Below are 20,318 nucleotides of genomic sequence, written 5' to 3' on the forward strand. Positions count from 1 at the left end.
AGGAGGCTGAACTGGGTGGATACAATGAGCCCATTTGACCTGAAAATCTGAGACCTAAAAATGTCTGACCTCTCTGAATGCTGTAGGCTCTGCAAGACCAAACTCACTAGTGCCACAAAATTAATGGTGGCCACATTTAGTCCTACAGGGTGAATTTTATCCATGAAGCAGTTTTCACTGGGAGTTGGTATTGCATTTTATACCTGTAAATCTTCACTGCGGAAGGGTTAATGGAAGGACTGTTCCTTCTGGTTCAGATGAAGTGTATCTATTCAAATGGGGTCTTTCTTGATTTTCTCCTTTTTCCCCTTTTATCTTAAATACTGTGGTAACATTACTGCAGGGATTTCATTGCATATGAGCTTTGAACAACTGTGAAGCTAGGTAGCAATATTGCATTGGTTTGGGGCTAATACTGAACTCTGCTTGGCAGCTGCAGACCAGAATACATGGACCAGTGCTGAAACTGCAGCGAAACAGTCCCAGCTTGTGAATTCAATGAAAAATCTGGTTGAAAAGGCCCAAACACCTTGGCCTCAAATATTCCTTATTAGAAATCTTTGTAATTTCTATGGGATGAACATAATGCAGAAGATTCTTCAGCGAGAGCAGTGGATTTTACCCAGAGGGATTGAGACTTCACAGGTAAGTGGCTTCCAAAGGCAACAGAATTTTATGCTTACAAACTATTCATACAGTTTCTGTATCTCCTTTCTACGGGATGGTTAATTCAAGTGACCTGTATTCACCTGAAAGCCAAGGGCATCCCTAAGGGGGTGCAGGGCCTAGGACAACCACTCCCCCCCACCTCTTCCTGCCCCCGCTCCGCCCCGCCTCTTCCCTCACCCACTCGGCTCCTGCTCCGCCCCTTCCCTCCAGCCCCTGCCCCCACCCTGCCTCTCTCTGCCCCTTCCCCCAAACCCCTGCCCCACCTCTCCCCGAAAGTGTGGGGCCCGGGGCAACTGCCCCAAACCATCCAATGGCTCTGCTGAAAGCAGTTTTGTTCTTGATAAGCAAAAAGTGCTCCAAACCATAACATTGGTAAAACATGACCTTTGTGCTTTTGTGTGTTGTTTTCAAAAGGATGTTGGTATTTAGATTGAGAGCTCTTTTTGGCAGGGACTGTCTCTCAGTAAGTGGGTGCAGTGCCTTGCACAATGGGGCTCTGATCTTAGTTACAGTGGGCAAGTTTACACTTAAAACACTGCACTGGTGCAGCTGCCCCGCTGTAGCGCTTTAATGAAGATGCCCTACGCTGACAGGAGAGAGCTCTCCCGTCCATGTAGTTAATCCTCCTCCCCGACAGGCGGTAGCTACATCTGCAGGAGAGGTTCTCCTGCTCACTGACATAACACTGTCTACATGGTTTGGTTGATATAACTACATCGCTCAGGGGGACTGATGTCAGTCACTATGTGTCTGTGCAGTGTCTGGCACTATGGGCCCCAATCAAGATCATGGCTTCTAGACACTGCCATAATACAAATAATAAAACAATAAATAAAATAAGAATAATAATTAATAATAAAATACATGAAAAACATTTTGATTAACCTTCAAATGTAACTGGTCTGATAGGATTCTTTAGCAGCCTCTTGCTGTAAAATGATGTGCCTTAAATAATACATAAACCGCTTCTTTATAACAAAAGTATAAAATATTTTTATTTCCTTAGGACATAAAAATCAGCTCCAATACACCACTGATGCTTGTGACGCTAGACAGAGCAAGAGGCCATATTAAAAACACAGAATCTGAAGAAGCCAAGCAAATAACAGTGAGTGTCTGTTTTCTATTTTAATGGAACATGGTTTGGTTTGTGATTCTGTACAAGTGAAATTCACCCCTGTGCAGAGAGCCAGCACAATTTACACCAGCTAAGGATCTGCCACATAGGACCTGAATCAGAGAATCAGAGAACTAGAAGGGACCTTGAGAGGCCATCAAGTCTAGCCCCCTCCACCCATGGCAGGACCAAGCACCATCTAGACCATCCCTGACAGGTTTCTGTCAAACCTGCTCTTAAAAATCTCCAGTGATGGAGATTCCACAACCTCCCTAGGCAATTTATTCCAGTGCCTAACCACCCTGACAGTTAGGAAGTTTTCCCTAATGTCCAACCTAAACTTCCCTTGCTGCAATTTAAGCCCTTTGCTTCTTGATCTATCTTCAGAGGTTAAGAAAAGCAATTTTTCTTCCTCCTCCTTGTAACAACCTTTTAGGTACTTGAAAACTGTTATCATGTCCTGTCTCAGTCTTCTCTTCTCCAGACTAAACAAACCCAATTTTTTCAATCTTCTCTTATAGGTCATGTTTTCTAGACCTTTAATCATTGTTTTGCTCTTCTCTGGACTCTCTAATTTGTCCACATCCTTCCTGTAATGTGGCGCCCAGAACTGGACACAATACTTCATTTGAGGCCTAATCAGCGCAGAGTAGAGTGGAAGAATTACTTTTCGTATCTTGCTTTCAACACTCCTGCTAATACAGCCCAGAAGGATGTCTGCTTTTTTTGCAACAGTGTTACACTGTTGAATGACTCATATTTAGCTTGTGGTCCGCTATGACCCCTAGATCCCTTTCCGCAGTACTCCTTCCTAGGCAGTCATTGCTCATTCTGTATGTGTGCAACTGATTGTTCCTTCCTCAGTGGAGAACTTTGCATTTGTCCTTATTGAATTTCATCCTATTTACCTCAGACCGTTTCTCCAGTTTGTCCAGATCATTTTGAATTTTAATCCTATCCTCCAAAGCATTTGCAACCCCTCCCATCTTGGTATCATCCACAGACTTTATAAGCATACTCTCTATGCCATTATCTAAATCGTTGATGAAGATATTGAACAGGACCCAAAACTGATCTCTGCGGGACCCCACTCGTTATGCCCTTCCAGCATGACTGTGAACCACTGATAACTACTCTCTGGGAATGGTTTTCCAGCCAGTTATGCACCCACCTTATAGTAGCTCCCTCTAGGTTGCATTTCCCTAGTTTTGTTTATGAGAAGGTCATGCGAGACAGCATCAAAAGCCTTATTAAAGTCAAGATATACCACATCTGCTGCTTCCCCACAAGTCTTGTTACCCTGTCAAAGAAAGCTATCCGGTTGGTTTGACACAATTTGTTTTTGACAAATCCATGCTGACTGTTACTTATCATCTTATTATCTTCTAGATGTTTGCAAACTAATTGCTTAATTATTTGCTCCATTATCTTTCCGGGTACAGAAGTTAAGCTGACTGCTCTGTAATTCCCTGGGTTGTCCTTATTTCCCTTTTTATAGATGGGCACTATAATTGCCCTTTTCCAGTCTTCTGGAATCTCTCCCATCTTCCATGACTTTTCAAAGATAATCACTAATGGCTCAGATATCTCCTCAGTCAGCTCCTTGAGTATTCTAGGATGCATTTCATTAGGCCTTGGTGACTTGGGGACGTCTAATTTGTCCAAGTAATTTTTAACTTGTTTTTTCCCTATTTTAGCCTCTTCTGATCCTATCTTAGTTTCACTGGCATTCACTACGTTAAATGCCCAATCACCACCAACCTTCTTGGTGAAAACCAAATCAATGGAGTCATTAAGCACCTCTGCCATTTCCACATTTTCTGTTGTTCCCTCCTCCCATTGAGTAACCAGCCTACTCTGTCCTTGGTCTTCCTCTTGCTTCTAATGTATTTGTAGAATGTTTTGTTGTTAGCCTTTATGTCTCTAGCTAGTTTGATCTCATTTTGTGCCTTGGCCTTTCTAATTTTGTCCCTACATACTTGTGTTATTTGTTTATATTCATCCTTTGTAATTTGACCTAGTTTCCACTTTTTGAAGGACTCTTTTTTTTTTTTTTTGATTTTTAGATCATTGAAGATCTCCTGGTTAAGTCAGGGTGGTCTCTAGCCATACTTTCTGTCTTTCCTGCACTTAGGACGGAAGAATCCCATGCACCACTACAGACTAGGGACCGAGTGGCTAGGCAGCAGTTCTGCAGAAAAGGACCTAGGGGTTACAGTGGACGAGAAGCTGGATATGAGTCAACAGTGTGTCCTTGTTGCCAAGAAGGCCAGTGGCATTTTGGGATGTATAAGTAGAGGCATTGCCAGCAGATCGAGGGACATGATTGTTCCCCTCTATTCGACATTGGTGAGGCCTCCTCTGGAGTACTGTGTCCAGTTTTGGGCCCCACACTACAAGAAGGATGTGGAAAAATTGGAAGGAGTCCAGCGGAGGGCAACAAAAATGATTAGGGGACTGGAACACATGAGTTATGAGGAGAGGCTGAGGGAACTGGGATTGTTTAGTCTGTGGAAGAGAAGAACGAGGGGGGATTTGATAGCTGCTTTCAACTACCTGAAAGGGGGTTCCAAGGAGGATGGACCTCGACTGTTCTCAGTGGTAGCAGATGACAGAACAAGGAGTAATGGTCTGAAGTTGCAGTGGGGGAGGTTTAGGTTGGATATTAGGAAAAACGTTTTCACTAGGAGGGTGGTGAAACACTGGAATGCGTTACTTAGGGAGGTGGTGGAATCTCCTTCCTTAAAAGTTTTTAAGGTCAGGCTTGACAAAGCCCTGGTTGGGATTATTTAGTTGGGGTTGGTCCTGCTTTGAGCAGGAGGTTAGACTAGATGACCTCCTGAGGTCCCTTCCAACCCTGATATTCTTTGATTCTATGATTCCTATGCAGTGGGATAGTTTGCTCTTGTGGGCAATGGGTCTTAACTGGTGCTTACTGTAATTATAGGGAATGTGCCTTTAAGGTCTGAGCTTCCCAGACAGACAGTCAGGTGGGGTGCTGTGAATCTGTTGTTATTACAGCCAGTTGGAAACAGACAGAACAAAGCAGATCTCTTTGCAAGCTTCTATGCACTGAGCGATCACTGGACACCACACCTTGGTCTTGCGCTGGCTTCTCTGCACAGTGGTGAATTTCACCCTGATTATAAAACACAACAGATAGTGGTGTGACCCTCTGAGTGAAATGTGCAAAGTGGAGCCCATAAACCTCTCTCTGTTTTATTTGATTGTCATTTAGGCCATCACAAAGCAAATGGAGAGGCTCCTACAGGCACCGCTGCCATCAGAAGAATCCGTGGAAAACAAATTGGAAAAGATCATGAGTGACGTGAGCAGCCAGGAAAACGCAGCCTTGCTGGAAGTGGTGCTGCATACTGCTCTCACGCTGATCCTGTCCCAGAACCCACTCACCGAGCTGTTCAAATCCATCTGCTTCCAGCCCAGCGCTGTCAAGGTGAGTCTAAAGCAAAGAGCCATTGTATTCCTCCTCGGCCCCAGCAGCTCTGTAGTGCCACTGACCTAATCCCCTTTATGCCCCTTTCTGTCTGCAGTGTCAGTTACAGCAGCTTTTGGATGTGGGAGGAACTTAAGATCTGTCCCTGTAAATACAGATATATCTAAAATCATCCAAAATCATGGCCATCGTGCCACATCCCACCTGCACTTTGCTTCTGGTTCTCGTCCCTTTCTGTTAACTCAGTCGCTAACCAGAGACTTTGGATTTTCTAGTCCAAAAACTTCCAAAGTCACTATTTGCATTTCCCCCTTTGTCCAATGACACATGCTGGGGATATGTGCATGACAGCATCTGCCTGAGGTTCTGGGGGCTCCAGGGAAATAGTACCGAAAGAATTTAAGGACAGAAAGAACCATTATAACCCCTGCATAACCCAGGCCAGAGAATCTCACTCAATTACCATTGTTTGGACCCCTGAATTATTAGCCTGTCTGTCTGTCCGTATGTGTGTGTCTGTCTGTTTGCAGTGACTCATTATCTTAATGTCAGCTGATAAAGATAGATTTTCCTGTTGAAATCAAAAGGGAAATCAAAATTTCCACAAGTCATTGGGCCGGATATAGGAATTGCTGGATGAGATTCTCTGGACTGTGCTATGCAGGAGGCTGGGTTGGATGGTCAGAAAGGTTCCTTCTGGCCTTGACATTGATGACTCTTTCCCTTTGTGCTCATGTGGCTAGTTTCCCAAGTTATGGCACCAAATTCCCAGAGGAAGAATACGGTCTTTGTTTAGGCAGAGAAAGCCACATAGCACAAGGAAATGGAAACCTGTACCTGGGACGAAGGGGGAGAATTTGGCATGAAGCTGGGTTGGCGTAGCACAAACACCCCTTGTGAGAATTGATCTGGCCTAGCCGGCAGCCTGCTTTGGAGGCTGAGCACTTTGACAGGCCCATTTTGCTTTATGATTCCGTACCAGTATTTTATTACTCATTCAGTGGGGGATCATTGGGGGATCAGGCACTGGACTAATACTCAGGTTTCCTGGGTTCTTTTCCCACCTCTCCCTGGGTGACTTGGGCAAGTCACTGAACCTTTCTCCTCCTTAGTTTCTCCTCCCACCTCTTGTGTATTTATTTTGTAACTCGTTGAGGCAGGGATTGTCTCATTATATGTCTGTATGGTGCTGGGCACAACAGGACCCCGATCTCAGTCGCTGTGTGTCTGTGCAGCGCCCAGCCCGACAGAACCCTGATCTCAGTCGCTGTGTGTCCGAGCCGTGCCTGGCATAGAATCAAAGAATCATAGATTATCAGGGTTGGAAGAGACCTCAGGAGGTCATCTAGTCCAACCCCCTGCTCAAAGCAGGACCAACACCAACTAAATCATCCCAGCCAGGGCTTTGTCAAGCCAGGCCTTAAAAACCTCTAAGGATGGAGATTCCACCACCTCCCTAGGTAACCCATTCCAGTGCTTCACCACCCTCCTAGTAAAATAGTGTTTCCTAATATCCAACCTAGACCTCCCCCACTGCAACTTGAGACCATTGCTTCTTGTTCTGTTATCTGCCACCACTGAGAACAGCCAAGCTCCATCCTCTTTGGAACCCCCTTCAGGTAGTTGAAGGCTACTAGCAACCCCCCCCCCCCTCACTCCAGTTCCCTCAGCCTCTCCTCATAAGTCATGTGCCCCAGCCCCCTAATCATTTTCGTTGCCCTCCGCTGGACTCTCTCCAAGTTGTCCACATCCCTTCTGTAGTGGAGGGACCAAAACTGGACGCAATACTCAGATGTGGCCTCACCAGTGCCCAATAGAGGGGAATAATCACTTCCCTCGATCTGCTGGCAATGCTCCTACTAATACAGCCCAATATGCCGTTAGCCTTCTTGGCAACAAGGGCACACTGCTGACTCATATCCAGCTTCTCGTCCACTGTAATCCCCAGGTCCTTTTCTGCAGAACTGCTACTTAGCCAGTCGGTCCCCAGCCTGTGGCGGTGCATGGGATTCTTCCTTCCTAAGTGCAGGACTCTGATGGGGGCATGATGGGGCCCTGATCTCAGTCAGTGTGTGTCTGTGTGGCACCCGGCACGATGGGGCCCTGATCTCGGTAACTGTATGTCTGTGCAGCGCTTGGTGTAATGAGCTTCACTCGCTGTGTGTCTGGAAGGTGCCAGGAACAAAACCTATACCTCCCAAGTCTCCATCCAATGCTCTATCCACAAGCCCTTCCTTCTGCTCTGCCCCAGTGCTGTAGTAAAGGTGTCCAACTGTGGTTTGTTTACAAGGGGACCTACCTTCCGACCATGCCGGGCGACCTTCTCTTTGATGTGATGAATTGGAAAAACGTTCGCTTTACAAAGATGTGGAGTAAGTCTCAGAAAAACTTTATATCAATATTTTTTCTTATTGCTTTTAAGTGCACCACTGTTGTAATACCAGGTGTGCTTGCCAGGAGGCAGCCGTTCCGCTTAACCCGAATGGTGCCTACATACAGAGAGGTTCCTGTGCCAGCTCCTTTCCTAGCCCCCAGGGGGAGGTGTGGCTGGGAAAAATGGGGCATGACTGGGACACAGCTGAGACCAGCTGATCCCTGCTTGGCAGAAAAGTACCCTGAGGCTATAGGAAGCTGGTCTCAAGTTAGAGCAAGGTTAAAGACGGGTCTGGCAGCCGTGGTACAAGGGATGGGTAAAGGCTGCTTAAAACAGCGACTGCATTTCAGACGGACCAGAAATCTGGTTTAGAATGTTGGTTCACAAGGTCATTTTTTACAGAAGCAGGAAATTTGGGACCAGGTCCCTGGCTGGTGTCAGTCGGCCATCGCTCCATTGGAGTCAGTGAGCCAGATCCCCAGCTGAGGAGGATCGGTTGTCACTCCATCGGAGTCGCTGGGGCTGTGCTGATCCACCCAGCTGAGGAGGATCGGTTGTCGCTCCATTGGAGTCAGTGGGGTTATGCTGATCCACCCAGCTGAGGTTCTGGTGCGTTCTCATTACTGTTGTTTTGGTGACTGTACCAGTAGCTGACTGGTCTGATTCTCTCTCTCACACAGGATGCCGATGCGGGCAGCACTGGCCCATTCAAGCTGTAAGTGTCTCTTCGTAGCTGTTGTTTGTTGGGGGTGTATCTTCAGCCTCGTGCTGCGTCTCTGGGATGTACGTGTAGGATTTCTTGGGCCTGGGCTACTTGCCATTGACACAAGGATCCAGAGGCCCAAGCTGACTCCTAACCTGATCTCCCTGCTTAAAAATATGCACTTAAATTGTACCTAAACCTTCACGTTAGGGCTGACGTAGTGTCTGGGCTTGAGCTTTTCACTGCTGTGCATCCCCAAGCTAGTCTCCTGTGATACGAGAGTGTCCTATCCGGAGCTGTATCCACATGTAGCCCCTTCCTGGGGCACCCCTGTAAGGGTGGTAGAGCCCCTGGGTGGGGGCTGAACCTGCCTCCTCCAGAGCTAAGAGCACAAGTCTTTCCTGTCTGAGCCGAAAGACCCACCTCTCTTAGCCCAGGCTGTAGCAGGCTCATCAACCTCTATCTACGGCCCAGCCATCGTGCTAAGCCCTTCACCACTCCTTGGTCCAGGCTGCAGGGAAGCGGCTAGCTCTGCTCAGTGATCCAAAGGGGCGTAGGCACCTAAGTCATTTCTGTGTCACTCCGCACAAAGATGGAGATTTTCACTACTGTACATCCGAGCTACTCTCCTGTGACACTAGAGTTTCATCATGTCCAAAGCTGCATCTGTATGAAGCCTGTGTCACTCCACACAAAACAACCAGAGGAGGAGGAGGTAGTGGTGGTGAGACGGAGTCTGCAGTCCAGTGATTAGGGAGGTGGAGGACCAGTCCCCTTGTTCCAATGACTCATTGTTTAGCCTCAGCGGAACAGCATCGCCAGGAGAGATTGAGGGAGCCCCATCAGAATTTCCCATAGCTCAGGGTCTAGGGCTCCCTTCTGGGAGGTGGGAGCCCCTAGTTTCAATCCTTTGGGCCAAGGGAGTATTTAAACCTGGATTTCCTGGGGTGAGTGCTCTAACCACTGGCCTGAAAGGTGTGAAGGATCCTCCTCCTCTGGCTAGGTTTTCAACGGGCTCCTTTTCCTGTCTTCCCCCAGTTCATGGGTTGCTCTGGGACTGAGGCAAGAGATCAGTATTTGGACACCATGAGTGGGGCAGCAGTGCACATGCCCAGAGGCAGAAGCCTTAGCACTGAGGGAACTTGTACCCTGAAAACAGAGGCGTGGAGTGAGTGTAGATGTCTACAGGATTAGTTGGTAGCTGAGCAGGAGTTTTGGGGCTCACAGTGATGCCTGAAATTGGGACTTAGCCACAAAGTACCCTGGTGGATCTGGGCCTTCCCAAGTGCAGGTCTGAGTACCCTGCACCTAATCCTCCTCCTCTGTTCTAGCAACATGGTTTTCAACAGTGACCGATCTGGTTTTGCCTTGCCACTAGCAGTCATGCTCATTCTGCGTACATTTGGTGAGACCACAGCTGTATACACTCAAAGGGAGCTGCCCCCTCCCCCCCGAATTTCAGTGTGTTTGGGGAGCCTGGGGGCTTGTCTACGTGGCCATTTGTGTGTGCGGCAAGCCGGGGTGTAAACTACAGCACACTGTCCTGCACACTGTCACCGTGTGGACGCTGCTGCCTCTTGTGCACTAAAAGTTCCGTCTTGCACTTGGACGTGCTGCTGATTCACTAGCACGTGCGGGAGCAGGCGCCACGCAGACAGTTGGTGCGTGTACATTCACACCCCAACCTCCCGTGCACTGAGGGGCTGTGTAGACAAGCCCTAACTCCACTAGGCTAGTCTGAGAAACATGATCCTACGCACAAGGCCAGTATATTGCACACTCACTGTCTTTCCTGTTCACTGTTTTGAACATTTCTGCCTCCAGTGGTTTGTGCAACGTCTGTTTCTTGCTCCGCTGCAGAGTGGTGCTGTCTGGCTAGCAGCCGAGCAAACCACTGTACAATTGTTGCATTGCTGATTCTTTAAAAAATGACTAAAGCTGGCCTTATCCCTGTGACAACAGTGCGGACTGCCCATGGAGATTATGAAATGTGTGTGTGGCTCCGAGGTCGGTGGGACTGATCACAAACCGGTGAAGGGATTTGAGGAAGTAGATGTGTAAGTTTAAAGTCATTGCATGTAATGTAAAAGGAATGAATGAGACTGTGTCAACTTAAACCCACACAGCTGTCTGGGAATTGTCTACTGGGGTGAACTATAGGTGCCAATTTTAGGGGAAATTTCATTGAAAGTTCAAAATTCCAATCCCTTTCCCCACCCCAATGTGACCCCACGGTCACTATAGTTGTGAACTGATTTGGGTGAAACACCAAAAAAATACAAGGTTTGGGAGAAAAGTCTGACTTCTGACTGTCAGATAAATTGTGGTTTCTTAATACAGCACGAAGGATAAAACAGAAAGAGGCTACGTGCTGGAGAGTCCGTCCTCACGGAACAATGAGACCGAGAGGGATCTGCCTGCAGCCTCAGTCTCCATCGCCAGAGCACTGCTCCATTCTTCAATGCTACTGGGGACTTTTACCGATAGACAGGTGGGAAAACAAATGCCCCCAGCAAAACATCTGTCTGTCTGTCTGTAGTAACTGATCAGTGTTATACACCACTAACAGGCTATAAATTGTAATGGTAATTTTGTCTGAGTTATACATTGCCTTTGTGGAGGTGTCTGTACAATTAAGAGGGGAAATGCTTCCTCAGAGCTAAGCTATGGAAATACTTTGCCTTCTAGTCCATTTTGGAGCTAATGAAAGTGAAGCCCCAGGACGCAGAAAAGTTCTTTTTGGACCACCTTGAAAAAGACATTCAGTTCCTCGCAGAGTCACTTAGTGGAAACATAGACGATGCAACAATGACAGTCCACCTCTTCCTCAGATACATCCTTGACAGCACAGCAGGTAAAGGAACGCCTCGTTTTAGGGGCTGTTATTTTTTGTTTTGTTTTTTTGCTGCTGTATTTATGACAAATTCAGACTAAAATTAGGTTCAAAATGTTTAACCGAGAGGGGCATGATCCATCAGGACAGCTCATGTAGGGATGAGGTGGATTCCCCAGCACTTGGAGTCTTGACATTAAGACTTGATATCTCTTTCTAAAAGTCTGTCATAGCTCAGACAGAGATGATGGGCATAGTGTAGAAATCACTGGGTGAGGTTCTGTGGCCAGTGTTATGCAGGAGGTAGGACTAGATGATCATAACGCTCTCTTCTGGCCTTACAGTCTATGAATCTATCAATAAAGTGATTTTTAACTGGCTAATATTTTAATGTGTTCCTATATCTTATGACTCAAGAATCCAGTTGCCTGGTAACATTGTAATTCATTTCACTATTATGAACGACAATATTTACTGCAACTCCTCTACTTTAGATCTGCTCGTTATTTTATGTTAAATGATGAAAGCTTACATGTAATTGTATATTTCTTACAGACACAAACATGACTATTAAATTTATGCATGAAAAAGCAGACAGAGTACAATGGGAAAGCTGCTTAAAAGCCGTAACTCAGTCGTTCTTCCAGGTATGTGAGGACTGGTTTTCTATACATGGTAAATATCACAAATATAACCAGCTGTTTAGTCAGGGTAAGAGAGAGAGCCAGAAAAAGCCCACCTGAGACTTCAATGCCACAATATGAAACCAGAAGTCACATAAAACATTTCTAAAATGCCATTTTTTTGCCTCCAAAGAACCCCTTGGTGCTCAGGTACCACAGTGATGGGCGCGTTATAAGAACCTGATAGAACAACATAGACTATATTAAGCCTAGCTCGCTTTTCCAATGCAAAACTTGTTCATTGTGTTCAGCATACTAGAGAGGAAAACCCTGTGTTTTTGAGTGTCTACAAACCTGGTATTAAACGGCCTGCCACTCTGTATTTCCAAGAGATCTGTTGGCATTTCATTATTATTATTATTATAATTATTTATTTTTTATTATCATCACAGTAGGGCCTGTTGGCTTAAACAAAGATCAGGGCCCCATTTTGCCAGGCAATTCACAGACACACACAAAGAGTCTCTTTGCGCTGGGCATGGGGGCCAGGGAGCCATGGCCCTCTGACTTTTTACCAGCAATAAGGGCGAGCAACAGTGGGGAGGGGGAGGAGAAGAGCAGGGGTCTAAGTCCTTGGGGAGAAGGGGTTAGGATGGGGCTATGTTTTGGGGGCCGGTGGCCCCCCCACTCATAGGGAGCTTCCATCATCCCTAGCTGGGTGCTGCACAGACACACAGTGAAAGACAGTCCCTGCCCTAAAGAGCTCACAGTCTAAATGGACAAGGGCAGGATGATTGTCCCTTTTTACAGATGAGAAATGGAGACACAGAGTCATGAAATAGCTTCTCTGAGATCACGCAGGGAGTTGGTGGCAGAGCCAAGAATTGAACCCAGATCTCTAGTCTTGTGCCTTAACCCTGAGCTGGCCCCTTTATAACAAGACTCGTTTGCTAACTGACATCTACTTCCACAGGTGCTGGAGCAGAAACTTGCTTCTGCAAAGCAGCAGATCATAGAGGAGGGAGCTCACAGTTCAAATGTTCTCCTGAAAGTAGCCTATGGCCAGTCCCCGCCTTTCAGCCACCTGCCGAGCTGCGGGCTGATCAACATGCCCTGCATGTGGAAATTTGAACAGAGGATGACACTCCAACGCCTGACCCATCTGGTGCAACAAGAAAATAGAGCAGACCAGTTCCCTGTGCTCCTGGAACTACTGTCCAAGGTGCTCTGGGATGATCTGAACTAATGTGTACACACAAACAGCACATGCGTTAGAACAGCACACACACACACGCACAGATGTGAATACATTTTAACCCTTTTTCAGCCCAACAGGCTAGTCAAAGTTTGGGGCCTTGTGGATGTTCCAGTTGGAAGTAGAAATTGATGGAGTCTGGTATTTTCTTTACTGCAGTTTTGTTCATTTACAAAGAATATACAAAGTCCTGTCTCTCTGAACACAGGGGGAATCAACTAGCAGGAAACAGCTTTTGTTGCTCACAGGACCAAGAGCAATCTTAGAGCCTGCACCTGACCTCTTCCCAGGTTTCTGCCAGAGTCACCCACTGGCTTGCAGCTGCTCCCTCCTTCTGGCAGTCTCTGCCTCTCAGTCTGTTCTTGTCTGTTTCTGTGAGCTCGTCTACACTACAATGCTGTGCCGCTGTAGCACTTCAGTATAGATGCGCCCGACGTCGATAGGAGGGATTCTCCCACTGGTGTAGGTAATCCGCCTTCCCAGCCCTGTGTGATCTCTCTTCCCACAAACAAACACAGCTACCCAAAACAATACTCAGTCAAAAGCTCCTGGGCCGGTTCACACGTCTTTTGTCTTAGCTGGAGCTTTTACTTACAGTTATGTTAACTGAAGGGTGAGTTCACACCTATCAATCTCAGTGGGGTTTTAACTCCGTCCGTAATAAGGTTTCACCCAGCTCATAACAATACTCATTTATAGTTAGAGTAATAGGAACATTAGGACTAGAAGGGAGCTCATAGATTCCAAGGCCAGAAAGGACCATCTAGTTTGACCTCCTGTCTAACATAGGCAAAAAACTGCCCCCAAAATAATTCCTAGAGCAGAGCTTTTAGAAGGACATCCAATCTTGATTTTAAAGTGGTCAGTGATCGAGACTCCCCCATGACCCTTGGTAAATTATTCCAATGGTTAATTACTCTCATTGTTAAAAATATACTCCCGGGTCATCGTGTCCAGTCCCCTGCTGTTGTTCATCATAGAAACTCCTTCATAGCTTATCAATGAGGAGATAACTGGCTCTGTGGATATGGGGAAAGCAATGGACGTGATATACCTTGACTTTAGCAAAGCTTTTGATATGGTCTTCCACAGTATTCTTGCCAGCAAGTTAAAAAAGAATGTATTGGATGAATGGACTATAAGGTGGATAGAAAGCTAGCTAGATTGTTGAGCTCAACGGGCAGTGATCAACGACTCGATGTCTAGTTGGCAGCCGGTATCAAGTGGAGTGCCCAAGCGTCGGTCCTGGGGCTGGTTTTTTTTCAACATCTTTATTAATGATCTGGATGATGGAATGAATTGCACCCTCAGCAAGTTTGCAGATGACACTAAGCTGGGGGCAAGTATCAGAGGGGTAGCTGTGTTAGTCTGTATCCGTAAAAACAATGAGGAGTCCAGTGGCACCTTAAAGACTAACACATTTATTTGGGAATAAGCTTTCCTGGGCAAAAAGCCCCCTTCATCAGACGCATGGAGTGGAAATTACAGATACAGGCTCGAATATACAGGAACATGAAAAGAAGGGAGTTACCTTACAAGTGCAGAACCAGTGTTGACAAGGCCAGTTCAGTCGGGGTGGATGTGGCCCACTCCCAATAGTTGACGAGGAAGTGTCAATACCAAGAGAGAGAAAATTGCTTCTGAAGTGAGCCAGCCACTCCCAGTCCCTATTCAAGCCCAAATTAATGGTGTTAAGTTTGCAAATGATTTGCAGCCTGCAGTTTCTTTGAAGTTTGTTTTTGATGTTTTTTTGTTGAAGGATGGCTACTTTTAAATCTGTTACTGAGTGTCCAGGGAGATTGAAGTGTTCTCCTACTGGCTTTTGTATGTTACCATTCCTGAGGTCTGATTTGTGTCCATTTATTCTTTAAGGTAGAGACTGTCCAGTTTGGCCATTGTACGTGGCAGAGGGGCATTGCTGGCACATGATGGCATCTGTCACATTGGTAGATGTGCAGGTGAATGAGCCCCTGTTGGTGTGGCTGATGTGGTTGGGTCCTGTGATGGTATAGTCTTTAAGGTGCCACCGGACTTCTCGTTGTTTAAGCTGGGGGGAGAGGTAGATACACTGGAGGGCAGGGATAGGGTCCAGAGTGACCTAGACAAATTGGCGGAGTGGGCCAAAAGAAATCTGATGATGTTCAACAAGGACAAGTGCAGAGTCCTGCACTTAGGACGGAAGAATCCCATGCACCGCTACAGGCTGGGGACCAACTGGCTAAGCAGCAGTTCTTCAGAAAAGGACCTGGGGGATTACAGTGGAGGAGAAGACAGATATGAGTCAACAGTGTGCCCTTGTTGCCAAGAAGGCTAATGGCATATTGGGCTGCATTAGTAGGAGCATTGCCAGCAGATCGAGGGAAGTGATTATTCCCCTCTATTCGGCATGGTGAGGCCACATCTGGAGTACTGCATCCAGTTTTGGGCCCCCCACTACAGAAAGCATGTGGACAAATTGAAAAGAGTCCAGCGGAGGGCAATGAGAACGATCAGGGGGCAGGGGCACATGACTTACGAGGAGAGGCTGAGGGAACTGAGCTTATTTAGTCTGCAGAAGAGAAGAGTGAGGGGGGATTTGCTAGCAGTCTTCAACTACCTGAACGGGGGTTCCAAAGAGGATGGAGCTCGACTCTTCTCAGTGGTGGCAGATGACAGAACAAGGAGCAATGGTCTCAAGTTGCAGTGGGGGAGGTCTAGGTTGGATATTAGGAAACACTATTTCACTAGGAGGGTGGTGAAGCACTGGAATGGGTTACCTAGGGAGGTGGTGGAACCTCCATCCTTACAGGTTTTAAAGGCCCGGCTTGACAAAGCCCTGGTTGGGATGATTTAGTTGGTGTTTATTCTGCTTTGAGCAGGGAGTTGGACTAGATGGCCTCCTGAGATCTCTTCCAACCCTAATCTTCTATGATTCTATGAAACTCCATCTTAAAACCCAGTTAGGGTGTTGGGCTCCACTCCTTCTGGGAGGTTGTTCCAGACCCTCCCTCCTCTGATGGTTTCCAGCCTACGTTTATTTTTGGCCAGTTTATCCCCATTTGTTCTTGTGCCCACATTGTCCTTCAGCTTCAGTAGCTCTTCTCCCTCCCTGGCGTTCGCCCCCCTGAACTCATTGTTCCGCCGTAATGAAGTGATATTCCAGGTTAAAGAAAAAAATCTAGTATTTGTCGGATTTTGAGGCCAGAAGGGGCTGTTATAATTGTCTATAGTCTGGCCTCCTGTGTAACCCAGGCCAGAGACCCTCACCCAGTGTTTTCTGGGTGACCTAGAATGGATATTTTAGAAAGAGACTGAGGTCTTGATTTAAAGACAGAAGATAATTATGCTAGGTTTCCCATCATGTCTGTATTTAAACATGAACATACAGGTTTAAATTATGCCCATAAATTATGCACTGACCAATGTGCAAGTGAGTCATGTGACAATGGCTGATTTCTTCAAACACTGAACAAGGAACTTTGTTAGAATAAAAGGTTTCAGAGTAGCAGCCGTGTTAGTCTGTATTCGCAAAAAGAACAGGAGGACTTGTGGCACCTTAGAGACTAACCAATTTATTTGAGCATAAGCTTTCGTGAGCTACAGCTCACTTCATCAGATGCATTCAGTGGAAAATACAGTGAGGAGATTTATATAAACACCAATTTTTTCATGTTCTGTGTGATCATACACACTCACTTAAGATGAGCTATTACCAACATAAAGAATACTAGAATAAAGAAACTCATAGTTTCCCTGTAGCCCGCTGTCTCTCTCTAATCCTAATGTTCTTTGTCCAGACTAGGAAAAAACCTAGTGTAGGCAGGTTTCACATGTCTTATGAACAGCACTTAATACATTTTAGCTGACTTTAAAAAAACACCATTTTTTCCTACTTTAAACTCCTCCTCTTCTAACAGGCTTCCTGCTACACATGTAAAGAAATAGGACAGCTATCCTCACAAGGGGGTTAATTTACACCATTATGTTTACACCTCTTAATCTGGCCCAAAGAAACAAGGCAGGTGTGATCTGCTACTTCCATTCCAGTCAGGCAGCTTTATTTGATTGCAGTGCTTGCCTATGGACAATTTTGAGTTTGTATTACAACAGGTGTGCGAGCAATGACCAGTATGAAACGCTAGGCGGTTGGCAGGGGGTTGGCAGGTAGCAGGATCTTTGTATAGCTTTCCTAGGGTCCAATAGAGAACTGTAGGGGTAAAGTAGGTTACTATTAAAAAGTCCAAAGGGGCTTGGAGCCAGATGGACTGGTCCCCGCCTGCTGTTTTGCACTGCTCCAGTAATGCAAAGCAGCCAGATACCCACATAACCATGACGTTTGCAGGAACATCAAAACCACACAACGCTCTTCCCAGTAACATCTTTTCTCTCCCACTGAACACAGACATCACGTTAAAGAGGTGGTTACTTTTCTCTTACAGCACCAGCACATCCAACACGTGCAGCACCTGCCCGAAATTCTCGCTCTGCAGCGCTCGCTGATCCACTTTTTCCAAAACGGCGATATCCATGAAGGTGAAAGGCTTTCTGTGAGAAAGTTCTTGGAACGGGACGACCTCTCAGGTACACGTCATACTTCTAGGGTGATGGTACCAAATCCACCCTTGGAACAGTTGTGTTGGAGTCAGTGGGGCCAAATCTCCAGCTGGTGTGAATCATTACTGTGCGCTGGCCCTATAAACCTGTGGAGTCCTCAGTGCTGCAGGGATCTTCTTGTGGCTTTAGGGCAGCTTTGCATTGTGGGGACAACCCCTGTCAGCCTCAATGCACCCAAGAATCTGTATGACCCTATTTCTTGAGCATCAATAAAGAACCCAAGGAACTTCGTGGCTGAGCTAGGCGTGGTCTCTGTACAAGGGATAATACTGACATGCCTGGGGAGATCAAGGGATCAAGGGAAAAACTCCCATTTGCTGCAGTGGGCTTTGGAGCAGGCCTGTGGATCAAAGAGAACACCTGCAGTTCTGCAATTATTTGCAAATTATAAACACCAGTCAAAGAAGCCAATGAGAGCAATCAATCAAAATGCTAAGAGCCACTGGCTTTCAATAAGACGGTGGGCAGGTCCACAGTACAGACTTTTGACAGCATGGCCAGGCTGGTCAGGTGTGATGAGGTGCAATTTTGTGATTGATGGAGCTTGATGGCAAAAGCTCCTCGTGCAGAGACAGTTCTACCAGCTGCACTGTGCTTTTGCCAGGACCACTTATTTTGCTCAGGGAGGCAGGAATAAGCCAAACCGGCAAAAGTGCTTTGGCTGCTGTACGCTGTGTCCACACTAGGAGCGCTTTGCTGGAACAGGATACTGGTATAGCCACGCTGGCAAAGTGCTCCAAGTGTAGACCTGGCCTTGATCTTCTCAGGGCTAGATCCACAAAGGGGACTTAAAGTCAGCATTGCAATGCCTGACAGTTACACACCAGGCTGCTTAAGGGAATCCACAGATTAATACTTACCCTGATTGGGCCAGAGAGAGAATGGCTTTGTAGCCTGGTGATTAGGTTACCCACCTGGGAGAGCCCGGCTCCAGTCCCCCTGCTCCAGCTAATCTTTAAGTAATTTATACAAAGTGGAGCAGGTTCAACAGGAGAGATTGAGAGGATGCTAGCCCAGAATACCCAATAGTCCAGTGGTTAGGTCACTCATTTGCAATCCTAGGGACCTTGGGTTCTAGTCCCAGCTCTAAGTAAGACAGATGGGGGTTTTCCAGGGAGAGTGCTCTAACCACTGATACAAGGGCACCATCACTACCTCTTCTGTCTCAGCTCTGACCTGGAAGCAGGCCTCTGAGAATGCTTACTGGGTTGGGCTTCTGCAGATGAGATAGGTGGAGAGATGTCTAGTTCATAGACTCATAGAAATGTAGGGCTGGAAGGGACCTCGAGACGTCGTCAAGTCCAGGATCGAGTAAACCTAGATTATTTCTGACAGGTGTTTGTCCAGCATGTTCCTAAAAAAAACCCCACCCCAATAATGGAGATTTTACAACCTCCCTTGGAAGCCTATTCCAGAATGTAATGACCCTTCTCAATATGAAACCTAAATCTCCCTTGCTGCAGATTAAACCCATTACTTCTTGTCCCGTCTTCATGGAGAACACTCGATCCCTGTCCTCTTTATAACAGCCCGTAACATATCTGGAGACTGTTATCGGGTCCCCCCCTTCAGTCTTCTTTTCTCACGTCTAAACATGCCCAGGTTCCTCCTAGGTCAGGTTCTCTAAACCTTTTATCATTTCTGTTGCTCCCCTCTGGACTCGCTCCAGTTTGTCCACACCTTCGCTCATGTGTGGTGCCCAGAACTGGACACAGTATCCAGCTGAGGCCTCCGCAGTGCTGAGTGGAGCGGTGAACCCTGCTGGGGCTTGGGTGGCGTCAGGATTTCGAGGGCTGTGTACATGCCGCCTAGCAGACATTTAGGCACCTAGCGGACTTTACCAGTGGGAGTTTAAGCAACTGCAGAGTTAAGTGGCAGCTGAGTGGTGATTTTAAATATCTAAATTTTGGCTTCAGGTGCACTAAATGACAATTAGGTGCCTAAATCCCTTTGTGGATCTAGCCTTCAGTGCCTAAATCTCTCGAAAAGTACTCCTTTTCTTTTTACCAAAAAACATAGGCACTTTTCAAAATGTTACCTCATACCTATTGGTAAATCTTCTTTAATGTTGCAAGGTACGTTAACATTTCAATTAGTCTTTTTACTATGAGAAGTATTTTTGCAAGAGGGAAACTGTTTCTTTTTCCTGGAAAACGTATGTTGATAAATGCCACGTTCTCTTCCAACTTCAGATGATCAGCGTTTGACTTTCAAAAGAGCCATACAAACTGTTCGGAAAGTCTGGTGCAATATAAGATCAAGCTCAGGTATTTTGACTTTCATGGTATTTTACTTTCCTTTCTAGATAGTTTTCTATCATGTAACAAACAAACGATTCAGTTGTGAAGCTGAGTATGAGTCTACTCCAGAGTAATTACCAAGTATTCCCTGACACACAGCTGGTCCCAAATTACCCCCTATCCTGCAAAGACATGAACATCCTTAACATACTCTGAGTGGTACCACTGACTTCACTGGGGCTACTCGAAATGTCTAAAGCTCAGCATGGATGTAAATCTTTGCAGGATTGGTGAGGAAGGGAGCTGCGTACTGAAAGGGCAGTGATAGGTTGCCCAGTTGTGTAAGCTAACTGAGCATTTTTGCATATGGAAATTGCTAGCTAGAAGTGGGGGTGACTTTTAATTTTTTTCTAACTGTTGCAAGTTTTTCACAACTTATTTTTTCATAAAACACTTG

General features: G+C 46.3%; 1 protein-coding gene across 1 annotated transcript in view; it reads left to right on the top strand.

The window, feature by feature from the left end:
- LOC141989671 (E3 ubiquitin-protein ligase rnf213-alpha-like) overlaps nucleotides 1-20,318 on the top strand; it is a 174,349-nt gene that overhangs the window by 140,063 nt on the left and 13,968 nt on the right. The window contains 12 exon segments of the mRNA XM_074956604.1: nucleotides 434-645; nucleotides 1,676-1,777; nucleotides 5,025-5,240; nucleotides 7,531-7,612; nucleotides 8,295-8,329; nucleotides 10,280-10,374; nucleotides 10,658-10,808; nucleotides 11,006-11,171; nucleotides 11,706-11,797; nucleotides 12,747-12,995; nucleotides 17,447-17,588; nucleotides 19,814-19,888. Of these exon segments, the coding sequence (XP_074812705.1) occupies nucleotides 434-645; nucleotides 1,676-1,777; nucleotides 5,025-5,240; nucleotides 7,531-7,612; nucleotides 8,295-8,329; nucleotides 10,280-10,374; nucleotides 10,658-10,808; nucleotides 11,006-11,171; nucleotides 11,706-11,797; nucleotides 12,747-12,995; nucleotides 17,447-17,588; nucleotides 19,814-19,888 (1,617 nt within the window).

The sequence above is a fragment of the Natator depressus genome, chromosome 6 (assembly GCF_965152275.1).
Source record: "Natator depressus isolate rNatDep1 chromosome 6, rNatDep2.hap1, whole genome shotgun sequence".
Classification (NCBI taxonomy): domain Eukaryota; kingdom Metazoa; phylum Chordata; order Testudines; family Cheloniidae; genus Natator; species Natator depressus.